The sequence below is a fragment of the Aquila chrysaetos genome, chromosome 1 (genome assembly GCF_900496995.4).
Source record: "Aquila chrysaetos chrysaetos chromosome 1, bAquChr1.4, whole genome shotgun sequence".
Lineage (NCBI taxonomy): Eukaryota > Metazoa > Chordata > Aves > Accipitriformes > Accipitridae > Aquila > Aquila chrysaetos.
Genome location: NC_044004.1, coordinates 10,321,794 through 10,335,767, shown reverse-complemented (window position 1 = coordinate 10,335,767; position 13,974 = coordinate 10,321,794). Strand labels below are relative to the sequence as shown.

Sequence of the window (13,974 nt, the reverse complement as noted above, 5' to 3'; positions counted from 1 at the left end):
TGATAATACCAATCCAAAAGTATCTGCATGGCATACCCTAGTATGGTACCACACACAAATACCTGAGTTAGTTCAGACACTACTTCAGACACGTCAGCACCATTGTATCGTTGTGGTGCTTAGCATGACAAAACCTGAATTTATCAATTCAGGTGTCATAGAGAAAGTAGCAGTGTAGATTCTGCACTCTTTCCAGGTTAAGCAATCCCACTGAGGAGGAGGAGATATTAGCCCTAACAAAGCACTCAAGTCACTGCTTGCTTTTCCTTTCTTAAACTACAACCTGAACATTCCTTCACATACGAATGTAAGGAGCAACTACACTCCTTTCTAATCAAATCTCTTATTCCAATGTGAACTCTTATTTTATATCTTTACAATGTTTTGCTACTCAGTATTTAAAAAGACAAACTGACTGACCAAACTAGCTAAAGGTTGCAGTCCTACTGACATATAACTCAAGATGCAGCACCAAACTGGTTTTCAAAAAGTTGTTCAATAGCTTTTAAACTCCTGAAAACAAAGCATAATGAACATACCAAGGGAGGTACTCTTGTGTAACTGTTCACTAGAGGCAGCCTTGCTAAACTGATGATGATGTTCTTGAGGACAGGAGTAAGAAATGCTGGGATACTGCTGTTTCTTTTGTGCCCCAGTGCCAAGACAGTCTGTAAGCATTCCACCATCTCAGCTACCATTTCACAAGCTGCAGTAATGTGTTTAGATTCTTTGTTGGGAGAAAAAGAAATTCAGTTTTATGAAATCTATTCAAAAGACACATGATTTAAAAAGATACAGAAAAACAAAAAATGCTTAATGAAAGAGTATGTTGACTAAAAAGGACAAAACCACAATAAGGATATATACAAAGAAAAATTCTACAACATTTCAGCTAGTTGAAGATTACTACTACCACCCTCCCTGCAATGGCTTGCATTGTTTGCCAGTCTCGGTGCTGGAGATTACCAGTACCTGTCAGCAGAGCAGCTCACTTGCTAACCCCAGCAAGAACGGGCCACACTGAATAGAGCATTTGTGAGAATTTAAAGTGACCCAATTAATCTGTTTCATGAGAAAACAGTCTCATAGCTGGCTCTATGCTAAATCTGACAAGAAGGTAATTTCTGTAGATGGAAGTGGTATCTTACTGTACGAGCACAGCTGACTATGGAAGACAATGCTGTCCACGCTCAAGGACTACACTTGACTTTCACTTCAACGTAGTGCTCCTATACTGTAGAAGGGCAGATAATGAATCTGCCATTCTTCAGAAGAAATATAAACAATTCTACCTCTCCCACATGAAATTTAAAAATCCCACAACACTAAAAAGCTCAGTCTGCAGCATGTTGCACAGCTAACGGAATACCCCAAAAGAAAAATCTGCATTAATGTTTAACTTACAAGAAAAAAAAACCCAACTATACCTGTCAAAAATGTCAACCTATATTTAATAAACGTTCAAATACAAATAAGGTCTCAGAGGAACTCTCATTGGTAAAAAAAATAGTAATGGAAAGGGTACCTACAAATATTTCTTCAGTGAAAGTATAAGGCAAAAGTGGAATTCACCGTTTACTTACTCTGTGTGTTTGAATCAACTTCAACCTCACTCAAGCCTTTTGAAGTATTCTTCTTTCTTTCAGGACTAAGAAGTTGATTACCAGGTTCAACAGCAACTGAATTACACAAAAATATTTAAAAGATACAGCCATTACTTATCTCATACTCCATTTTTCTCCGCAAAACCACATAGTGGTCAAATATTTAACATCTCCAAGGCATCTGCCAAGTTCAAAAGTAAACACAAAATCTTAAATGAGAAATTAAAGTAGTAAAAATAAATTTATCATCAAAGAAATAATTACAAAGGACTCAGAGGAAATATTGCAGACACCTAGCATTTGATCAGTGATGACTGACAATCTATTAAGAAAATTTTCTCATAGATGTTCAAATTGGACTCACCTGCTTCTATGATAAATCTAATGCAATTAATTAAGGAGCAAGCATGTGTCACATTAGCTGCAGAAGCCAGCAAATTCCAGAGACTAGGCTGCTGTAATGTCAGACAGCAACAATCCAGAGCAGCTTGAAGATCTACACTTAATGGAATCTGGTCATGCATTAAATGCCATGATAGTGCCTGTGCAAAAATAAAAGTTTCCCATTAATAGCAAACTCTTGCAACAGAAGAACTTATAACCAGCCAAAGGTGGTTTTTGTTTTGGTTCTTTGGGTTTGTTTTTTTTATTCAGCAACATGTAAAGTTTTATTAGCAAGTTGTATTGATTTTTTTTTTCCTGAGAGAACAGAACTTATTTTAAGTACAAGAAAATTATGAGCATTATATACTGTTTATTCAGTGTCCCAAAGATCAATGCAGGGCCATTCTCCGAAATGCCAAGATGATTCCATCATTCAGCCAACCTCTTCTTGTAAAAAGCTCCCTTTGTCCCATAAGCCCATGTGATTTACTAGCACAGGTCAAATAAAATAACCACTGAAGAAACTTCTACAGTTAAGACAAGAAAATTGCCCAGATCAAAAGTTACTCAGTGGTGATCAGTTTAAGTCAAAGTTGTTCCCTCTCCCAACATTTCATCACATCTTTAATTATGCTGTAGTTTCTTACCTCTACTGACATAACTACGAATTTCAGGATATCATCCTCTTTGTCAGGAGGAACACGGAGACCAGCTGGTAGTTTTGAGAGTAACAACAAATACTGAGCCAGTGCACGACAAAGAGTCATCATAGACTGATACATCATCTCATCTCCTATAAAATAAGACTGGATGAAATCTAGCAGTTCGAATTTTTTCCACTCAATAAATGTTTTTCAGAATTATTTCATAAGCACTTTTATGCCAGGTATCTTGATTTTTTAAAACAGTAAGTTCATGTATTCACAAGACATCTGTAAAGTACCTTTGCAGAAGACAGAATAAACTTAAAAAGACGATTATTTCTATTACCAAAGATATCGCTTAGTTTTTTCCAGTAGGCTGATGGCTCAGTTGGCAACAGTGGTTGAAAAATCTGGTGGATGGCAGGAAGGTTTTGTACAGCGGTAGACACATGATCCAGAGTTACCCTCCGAGCTGTTTCAAAGAAGCTACTCTTCTGGTCTCTTGATATTTCATTCATGCCAAGGCTTAAACAAGGTGCTAACAAGCTTAGGTTGAATTCCTGAAATCAAATAGTGAATAATAAGTAAAGAAATTGCTTTTAAAGAGAAGCTCAGTATCTGACGGTACTATTCTGGAATACTAATATGGTGGTAAATTAACAGTTTATTAATTAACTATCTTGTTATTATGACCTCTGCTCTATTGTGGTGTAACAATACCATAATTAAGCCCGTATCCGTTCCATGATCTGTTAAACCACGACACATTTAAATTTCAGACACTACTGTACTGGAAAGAAAAATTAGTAAGCTTATTCCAAATTTTCAGAACAATATATGAATAAAGCTTAGCAATGACCTATATACAAGGAATCTTCAAGCAATAAGTTTTCAAACAAATAAGTCAAACAATCTTTTTATAAGGTTTCCCACTATTATTTCTGCATACCAGCAGCAAATGTAACGTAGAGAATTTGAACAAAATACGTTCTGAGAAAAAGTAATAGATACAAGTTGTCCTTGTACCAGATTTACTGTCTGTGGCCTGTTAGTGGCACATTGCAAGTCACCTAGCACAGATATTTAAAAGGTTACAGAAACATCTGGCCTTGTAAGAGACTGTATGGCAAAATGAGAAGTTCATGTAAAATGGTAAAACTGTATTTTTGTGATTGCAATACATAAACTAACCTTCACTTCACTCTATACACCCAACCTGCGCTACTAGAAAGCTACTATTAGCAGCATTGCTAGACACAGAAATGAAACACCTACTATTTTAGTTTCCAAAATGAAGTGAAATTCAAGAAGTAAACTACCAGTATTATATAAATTTGAAGTGTTTACATTTAAGAATCTAATCTATTAATATTACCAATAAGAATATTAGAAATAATTACATCCTCTTCAGCTGATTGTGTTTCATCTAACAAAGAAGTTACCTTGCTGGTCATGAAGGAGTTCAGGTCAGGCTGAGGAATCCTATTTACCAGCTCTGCGCCTTCTAGCAGTGCTGAGTCAGACTTGATGCAACACTGTGACCTCACTAGTGACACATACCAGTCCTTTAATAATTAAAAAAAGAAATTTGTTACATATTTGTTTTCAGAAAATAATACGGTTCATGGGGGCAGGGGGAGAATTGCAGATTGGCATTGAATTGTGGTCCGTTTAAGAGATCACTAGGCCACATTAATGTCAAAAAAACTCAAAGAAAAAAAGCAAGGCAAAACAGACAACTGGTGAATGAACCATCTTAAACTACACCAATGGATGTCCACTGGCAAGTTGTTTATTTCCACAGAGTCTGCACAGGAAACAAGGAAAAAAGAAGCTTAAAATATAGCACAGGCGTATGTATTAGGATCCTAAAGCTGAGGAGAATATCTAGAAGAAAAAGCCTGGAATACTCAGTAGTCATACAAACATAACAGTAATAGCACAAAAACCAATACTGTAACCAAGCAAGAAGAGTCTTCAGATTCAAATAAATCAGCAGACAAAGATAACATCTACCTTTTAGCACGCACTGATATAAACGAAGACCATTACACAACACTGCAGATGTACTCCTTAAATTATTAGCAATGAGCCTACAGGAATTAGTTAATAATATAACTAATTTAACTAAGGAATACGAAGAGGCTCAGTCACCCCTTTTCTGTGTTTTCTCTCATAACTGGACGTCCTGAATTTGCTGATATTAATTAGAATGCAACTAAGCCTGTCAGAGTTCAAGGAGCATCTGGATGACACTCTTAGTCATATGGTTTAATTTTAGGTAGTCCTGCAAGGAGCAGGGAGTTAGACAGTATGATCCTTATGGGTACTTTCCAACTTGAGATAGTCTATGATTCTATGAACTATGTAGGGGTTGTGGAGGAAGCATACAAAAACTACTTCCTTTGTGCAGGATTTACAGTTACAGCGGAAGGAGATTTTTTTTGTTAATTTGAAGACACAAAGCTATGGGTGAATGGTTTCTGGGCACAAAGAGTGTTTCCTCCTGCTGTCTAAGTAGCTCTCAATCTCTCTCCTAAGTCAATGGGTTCCTCGACTACTTATCAGTCTCCTCCAAACTGTCAGCTGATCAAATAATTTTTGCCATCTCAGTTACATATGTTTCCTATTACTGTGTATCACTGTAGAACACGAAGGAATGAAAAGGAGAAATTATCTGTGCCATGGGACAAACTCCAAAGACAGACACAGGCCCCAAAAGCCTTGCTCTTAGCCTCCCACCCGCTTTGAAATAAATGCATCTAAGTACATGAAAGACAGAAACAGTTATGTAGTCACGATTGTTCTCTGAAAGTAATTTAAAGCTAAGAAGTGGAAACCAAGAAGTAATGCTTAATTTCCAAGAGACAACCAACAGTTTTCAGCAAATGAATAAAACTGATCACTGCAGTAAACACATTAAGAAAACAAGTAAAAGTATTTATCTGTCTTTACTGAACCTTATATAAATCCTTCCACTAAAGTTATGCAAAGAAACAAAACTTGATAGTTTTTCACAGCACCATCAACATAACAAACATCTATGCATGTGCTAATTCTTCATCATAAGTTCAACAGTCAGCCAACGCATATGAAATCATTCACTGATCTATATTTGAGATTCATTGACAATTCTGAGAACATTAACTGCATAGTAAAAATAAGCTGTATTTAAATATTTTGTAATGAGCAATAACTTGTTTACAGCCAAGGCACTTTTAGTGATTCTTTCTAAACATAACCTTACTTTGTCTAGAATTACATTCTCTAAAGCTGGTTGGTCTTCTCCATCTAGTGGGTGTGAGGTAACCAGAGGTGAAGGACTAGCTGTGTCCGGTGCTACCATAAGGCGAAACCTATCCAAGAGCGAGTAAAGTCTTTGGTGTCTGAAAATTGAAGAACACATTAGCAGAGAGTTAACTTACTCAGTTTTGTAAATCATTTAAAGATAGAAAGACATCTAGTGAGCCAATTCTAATCCTGGGAGAGAAAAGCAGTAGGGTCTTAAGTTCTTTGTTGGATATATGCAGTCATATGATGCAAAACTGCAAATTTCACCAGCTATCAGTAAGAAAAACCAAATGAACTCAGCACCATCAACAATAAAGATTTAAAAGTAGTTTAGATTTAAAATTCGTACATGTACATTTGTACATAAAATGCAAGCTGTTCAGTTTTCTTTATGCAGTAAATCTTTTTAATGAGTAAGAAGAATCAAAATTAGTGTACAGATTATTTGATTGCAGACAAATACGTTCTAACAGATAACAAACAAAAATCGACTACAACTGAACTTTTTTTTTGTTTTTGTAAATATATTAAGAATTCCAGTTTGTAGATTTATGTCAGTGTCAGGGTTTTTTTGTTACGCTGGGGTTTGTTTTTGGTTGTTTTTTTTTTTTTTTTTTTTTTTGGAGGGGGGGTGTTTGGTTTTTTTCATTACTGCTATCAAGACATTGTATGAAGTCATTTGGAGATTTGGGAATTTTTTTAAAATTCAAACGTAACATTACCTATAAAGACACATTGCTATCAATCTACTGCAGTCTTGGGCTTTAGATTCTTTCCACCTACTTCTTTTTTATTTCAGTCAACAGATATTAACCTCAAACAGCAATGACATCAAGAGGAGTAAATTAGGCTCTTACTAACATTAAATAAAGCTTTTTCAAAAATTGAGTAATTTGCTCCTTTTTGTAACAGCAGTTTAAACAGCTGGGAGACTAAACAGTTAAAAGTTTTAACACAGTTGCTTGGAAAAAAACCCACCAAAACAAAACAAAAAACCAGCCCACCCAGCTTAGACTCACAAAATTCTCCAAAAGTTAGAGGAAAATAAAGTTCTTTTCAGTAATGTAGTTTTTGTCAAGGAATTAATTTGCAGTTGCTGTCTCTCAAAAGTTAAATACTGAGTGGGATGCAGGAGAGAGAATTTGATGCCTTCAAGCCTTTAGCTTGCTTTAATCCTTAAGTATATTGCAAATTCAACTCGGCCAACATGACTGTCCTTGTGCCAGAATATGCCTACATCTCCTAAGAGAGGCTTTACTCCTGTTTTACTTCCAAAAAGGACCCGCTATCTTAAGAAAAAACCCAAACATAGGAAAAAAGAGTTAACACAATTAGAACTAGAACATTACTTAGTTTGGCTTTTTAACATGTATTGGTAATATCTACCTTGTTGCTAGTCCACTGTTTTGAAGGTATTCCTGAATTCTATCCAGTTCTTCAACTGGTAACTGAGTCATGCTGTTCTATAGAAGAGAGTCACAAGAATTTTATAGGACAGAAATAAGTAAAATACCTATAGGTACTTTGAACAGATTAGGAAAATTATAGGCAGATAAAGTGAAATGTAAACATTCATGTATCTCTATATTAAAATAAAAAAATTTCTTTTGCAATGAAATCACTTAAACATCATATTTTGATGTACTTTAAATCATTACACTTGATTACATTGCTAGCACTACCCAATCTTATTTACAAATGAATACATTTATCTTTACCTGTAAAGTTGCAGCCAAAAGCATTTCTACCCGACGGCAAGCCAGTGTGTCAACCATGCGAGCAAGCACACGGAATGGAGTACACAGAAGCTTATCAACATATAATGTTAAGACAGCCCCAGACTGGCTGAGATGTATTCCCTCTAAGCACTGTAAAGTCTTCTTCAGAGTTGTGGGCTAGATGTTAAAACAAAACAAAACAGAACAACAGAGAAAAAAAAAAAAGCAATCAATTGGAATACAAAGATCTTAAAGCTAAAAGGAAAGGCATTTAGAAAAAACTACAGCAGACAACTAGCTGCTCAATATAATAATCTACATATGAATAGGTTTGAGTTACTGGGTTATTTAATTAATATGAACACTAAGTTGTTTGATGTTTAACTGTAAAAGCTTACTCTTAAAAGTAAGCAAAAAGTAGGGAGCAAAACTTAGAGGAAAAAAGCTAGAGAAGCTTAAGTGGAATTGTAGAAAGCTTTGAAAACAATGAGAAGCTTGAACTCTTGCTGGACGAAGATAGGAACATGAGCATAGTCAAGACAAGAGACAATACAAAAATCCAGATAAACATTAGGGATTTTTTTTGAGCACGTGTTTAATCATAGGAACAGGATTAAAAGGGGGTGCAAAGAATTTTAAAATTTTTTATTCCTTTATATATGAGCACCAATTCAGCACCAATAATCTAAAGGAAGAAACACAAACTAGTTTGACTTATGGGACCAACCTGGTTTTAGAACAGACTGTAAATACCAGCTATTTTAATTTTACTAACTTTTCTGATTATCACCAAACATTTCACAGATTGACATCTTCCATTCAAACACATTTAGTTTAGTTCATTCTACCAATTCTCAGACACTAAAGCCCAGATTCATCTCACCTAACTTTAAAGTGTTTTACTCACATGCCTAAAGCACTAATGCAGTTGCACTAGATTTGCACAGAGACAATGGGAAGAGACAGGAAACGTTACCAGGCTACTCAGGGTGCAGTAGCATCTCCCAGCATTAGCTCTAGAGGAAGGCCAGCAAATGACATTTCCTACCTAGTGAGTTCCCAAGATTAAGAGGGATGCATACAACCTTACATCCCTATAAAACATCATCCACTCCTTTTCATTTGAAAACTAAAATAATCAACAGAAATCATACACTGAATTTCTGAAGCAGTATTTCCATTACTTGTGGGGTAGATCAATGTGGACGGCACAAGCTTGCAAATAATTTTCATGTTGTTAGGGCCTATGAAGATGGACTGGTTCCTATTCCTGCCTCCGTAGTTAGTATTTCTGTTATTTATACTACCAAGGCACTGAAATCAAAGATGAAAGTTACAGCTTTAATTTACCCTTCAGATATTTATTATGCAGGGGTAATACCCAGCAAGGAAGGAAAGCAGCTTACCCAACTACTTGAATTCATAGATTTGATGGATTGGAACACATTGGATGCTGAAGTTGCTAATACATTATAAGGTTTGCTGTTTGTATTTTTAAAGAAGTGACTTAAAAAATAAAATAAGTTGATAAATGACCCAGAAATGTCAGAATTTGCATACTTATCAGTTAAACTTACACTGAAATATAAGTGACTTTATTCTTTAAAAAAGTAAAAAAGTTAAACTTACAGCTGCAAGATTTTCACACCGTGATTGAATGGCCTGGATAAAGAGACCACTGGCTGCTGAATTCCTGTGAACAGCACTAATAAAGTCTTGTACTGGAGGCTCATGGGACAGATTAATCAAGTCTTGAACATGATTCACAATAAGCCAGGTCAAGTGTTCTGAATCATGTAGGTTTTGACACTGAAGGGGAAAAAATGAAAATCTGATTCCAGTAATACCCATGTTGAGCATTTAATTACTAAAAACTTCATCTGACACAATGTGAAGTTTTTCATATATAATTCTGGTAGCTATTTTAAAATAATGGCATAAAGCATCTATATTTTAATATCACCATCATTATTTTTACATGACACATTTTCCAAATGCTTTTGATCTTGTTGCAAATTAAGAGATTTATAATGAATTCGTAAATTATTTTCTTTAAAACACTAAAAATCCAGGTTAGAAACAAGTAAATTGAGAAGGTTAATTCAAAGATGCTGCTTTTAATGAAATGCTGTTTGAAATAAACAGGCACATACACAGTCTTCTTGTAAAACGTGATTTTCATTAGGCTTCTTTTTAAAGATTTCTTATTACTACTGGCATTAAACACAAGATGAATAATTTCTGGAAAGCAAATCCGAAGAGATCTGTCAATAATTAATTTTAAACCTACAGAGGCTATGTGTATATCACCAAACAGTGCAACGCAACATGAAAAGGTCTGTAAAGCTAACCAGGTGATGCTGATAGGCTGACACTCCCCAGTAAAGAGAGTTTTGGAGGGTTTTACCCTTGGACTACCTCTAATCTGAGTCTGGTGACTGAAGATCCATTAGTACTTAAAAGAGCTTCTTAAACATAGCTTTTGGTTTAGTTGAATCTGAAAGGAATGCAGTTTGCTTGTCCCAAAACTGCTCTGCAATGCAAACCAAACTGCAATACTAGGTATTACGGGAAGATTCACTTCAAAAGTTCCCAATGAACTAAAATGCTAATATTGAGGCAGCAAGAGGCCAAAGCCATAGGAACTACTCTAATTAGAGAAGCAAAACAGAAGTTAAATATTAATATAAAACCTCCCAAGGTATAGAGACATAAATTTGTTGTCTCCTAGACACTGTGCACTGCTACTGATGTTGGGAAGTCTAACACTACTTCATGTGCTCCTAGCACCTCACAAGTAAGGGATATGATACCCAGCAGATAATTCTATTACCCACCAGGTATCCTTTCCAAGCCAAGAGAATTCTCAGTTCAGAACAGAAAAAAATGCCAAATGAGATCATAACTAAGCTTACAGAAGCACCACCTGAAAATAAAATGACTAGTTTTGTAAGTCTTCATTTTTCACTTGTGAACCAGATTCAGTTAAGGCACATCAGTTATAAAAGACTGTCACCATAATAAAATAACTCAAATCTATAGTTATAAAATTTGTAATTCAAAACTTACAACATAGTCACAGAAAAGAATGAGTGCTCCTCTTCTCACTATCTCTCGATTGCACATGCCACGTTTAGATTCTGAATCCGATTTATCACTGTCTCCAGATATCTGAGGGCTAAGCAATTTAGTAGTAGAAAGACTGTGTCTCCTGCAAGAAACATTATATTTTGGTACTATTTTATTGCTATGGGTACTGAAACATTAACAATCAAATTGCTTGGAATATCCTACCAACGTCCTTACATAGTATTTATTTTCCTAGAAATTTCATTCAAACATTAGACTGCTTTGAAGTAGACACTTTGCTGTCCATCAGCTCGTTTACTTTCTAACAATTGTAGTATCACTTTTTTGCTCCGTGCTTATTACTTCCTTGGACAGTCGGAAGAACTTCTGAAGAACTGAACACGTTATTTAAAAGAAAAACATGGGCTATTGCATCTCTGGTAGGATAACAGAACCTAATACTCTATTTTCTTCTCAAGCCAAACCAGTGTTCTTGAGCACTTAGTCTAATGTCGGATTGAAAGTGATGCTCAACCCAGAAAAAATACAGGTGATATTGGTAAATCAAAAAACATAACTGCAACAAATAGCAGGTGTCAACTTAGCTATTTTAGTTGCCCTACTTTGCTCATAAGCCTGGTACTTTCATGTTTCTTCAAATTAGAATAATATTTTTTCACATCATGAGGTTGAACTGAGGCAAGAATCTCACTTTGAGCAAGTATTGATCCACTCATGTTGTAGAACAAGATTAGTCTTCCCTAACATTCACTGCACAAGCATCAGAAACGTCTCTCAAGTCAGTTATTATTCTCCCTCTACAGTTAACACAGAGGGATACCCACCCACACATGGGGTATCTTCCTTACCCTCAGAGGACAAATCATTCCAATGCCTGACAGGTGGGATGAACTAACTTCAGACCAAGAGAACACTCATTTTAGACCAAATCCCCAAATTTCAGACAGCTAAAGTTAAGTGAGGTTACTATGGTGCTTGATACTAATGAATCAGCATGGTGCTGATACTATGTTTTGACAGGATTTAGTAACAGACCCACTGAGAAGAGAGAACAGATATAACTATAGTTACAGTTATACTGATCAGATTGTATTTTCATAAACAACATTGGCTGGTTATTTGCTGGAAGGTGAAATACAAAGTCTCCACAGGAACACGAAATACAAAATACTGAATATTTTGTTGTAGCTACTTCCATAATTTTAATTAAAAGTAGTACACGGATGAAGTTTTCTTGCCTTAAAAATAGACAGATTACCTGGCAGTTCTTTTGAGGAACAACTGAGTGCACGACACATTTCCTTAGTTTGAAAGGCATTCTGACATCAGAACAGACAATATGTATACACATAAAGTAAATGCAGAACTATCTATTTCAGAATCCAAATAGTACTATTCAACAGGCTGACAGGCTTAGCAGAAAAAAAGCCAGATTTTAAAAATATTATTTTAGCAAATATAATTGAGACACACTACTACTACTAGAGATCAAAAACAAATCTTACTTTGGGGTTTGATGCACTTCTGACCACCAGTTGTAGTTGGTATAATTGACAAGAAGCAGAATTTGACACCAGAGAAGTACTAAAGAAGGATGCGTGGGAATCATGGACTGAACAAGGTCACTCAAACTTTCAAGGGTATAGAAACTACCATCAGATCCATCTCCTGTAAAAAGTCTGGTGGCTGCAGCTGTGATTCTTCTAAACATCCCTGAAAATAAAAGCATGTTAGAGTAACTATGCTCTAGTCTGAATTCTGAAGTTTTAAAATTATTCAGGGTACCCTGAGAATACAAAACTTGTTTCATAAGACACTACCATTCCTGGAAGAAAGGTATATCCTAAGTGGTTTTACAAATGTAAGGCAAGTAATGGAGTTTGCCCAAGGGCAGTGTGCGTAAACCAATAATGATCAGCTCCCAAACTCAACAAATAATGATTTAGATAGGTTTCATTACAATTCTAGTCTATCTTCTCAACTTTGTCATCCATAAAGAAGTTTATCTGATACACAAAAACCTTTACCAAATTTAAAACTGTTAATTACAGACCAGGATTTTGGGGTGGGGTTTTTTGTTTGTTTGTTTGTTTTGTTTATAAAGTAAAATACAGAAGTTCTACTTAAGAACCATGCTGTAACTACTATTCTATGTGCTAGGAAAGATTGCTTACAAGTAGCCTACTTCAGATGATGGCTTCTCAAATACATTTAGTTGAAACTAAACTGATACCCTTCCAAACAATTTCTAAAGTGCAAAAAGTAAATGTTTTTAAGTGGAGAAAAGTCATTACCCTGCATACTGAACACTTGGCACAAAAGCTGAATTTTGCTTTCTGACTTCTGATTCTGTATTCACATGCCAGAACAAAGGGTGGGAAAACAAGGAAAATGAACAAACTTAAAGCTGTCTAAAGGTACAGGACTTTGAGTTTCTATGAGGAGATAAGATCAGGGAAAAAAGAGTTTCTTCAGAACCAGTTATAAACCAAAAGCTGATCAGAATAATTAATGAAGGAGATCTGTAATGTTGCTTGCTTGCCTCACCAGATATACAGAAGAATGAAGCTGTAAATTCCACAGCCACGTGGACCAGTTTAAGCTGCCCCCAGGACTGATAAATACACAATGTAAATAGCAAAGAATGGGAAAAATAACTGAGTCTCAAAACTTGGGTTCCACTTACCAGCAAACCAGTGCTATTACCATTCCAGCTTCCTGCATTTGCAGTAATTGCACCATCTAGTGACTTTCTACAGTCATGAAAGCCACTGCATGCTAATCTTTCCACTTTATCTATGCCTTTTATTTCTACTAACTTCAAAGTAGCACACTGAAAATGTTCACTTCTAATCTGGCAGCTTCCTATCGTTGAATACATAGGAGTCAGCAATGCTCACATTTTGAAAACACTATAATGGGTGAGAAGACAAAACATCCAAATAGAATAGTGGTTAAAAATGACAGAAGACCTTGGTCTATGTTCCCAAACACAAGTCGCTATAAGCTGCACCTGTAGTTAGGAGACTATAACTTAAAAAGAAGAAAAATTATAGAGGTTTTAACTGAACAAAGTATTACAAAACCAAGCAATTAGTTAACCCTAAGCCTAAACCTGAAAGAAAATGCTACAACATGAAAATACAGCCCAGATGTCTGAACAACTTCTACTCTGTTACACAGTATAAGGTAACCACATTACTACTAGTACTTAGAATTGATCTGTAGTCTTACATTAAATTC

General features: G+C 35.5%; 1 protein-coding gene across 2 annotated transcripts in view; it reads right to left on the bottom strand.

Moving 5' to 3' along the window:
• The window catches only part of HTT (huntingtin), an 87,374-nt gene that overhangs the window by 20,066 nt on the left and 53,334 nt on the right, over positions 1 to 13,974 (bottom strand). For both annotated transcript variants that reach the window (XM_030006267.2, XM_030006347.2), the window contains 12 exons: positions 12,237 to 12,444; positions 10,711 to 10,852; positions 9,271 to 9,450; positions 7,642 to 7,818; positions 7,310 to 7,386; positions 5,880 to 6,018; positions 4,075 to 4,197; positions 2,979 to 3,192; positions 2,636 to 2,781; positions 1,969 to 2,146; positions 1,584 to 1,679; positions 540 to 727 (listed from right to left, as the gene is read on the bottom strand). In XM_030006267.2, the coding sequence (XP_029862127.1) occupies positions 540 to 727; positions 1,584 to 1,679; positions 1,969 to 2,146; positions 2,636 to 2,781; positions 2,979 to 3,192; positions 4,075 to 4,197; positions 5,880 to 6,018; positions 7,310 to 7,386; positions 7,642 to 7,818; positions 9,271 to 9,450; positions 10,711 to 10,852; positions 12,237 to 12,444 (1,868 nt within the window). The remainder of the gene's footprint in view (positions 1 to 539; positions 728 to 1,583; positions 1,680 to 1,968; positions 2,147 to 2,635; positions 2,782 to 2,978; positions 3,193 to 4,074; positions 4,198 to 5,879; positions 6,019 to 7,309; positions 7,387 to 7,641; positions 7,819 to 9,270; positions 9,451 to 10,710; positions 10,853 to 12,236; positions 12,445 to 13,974) is intronic.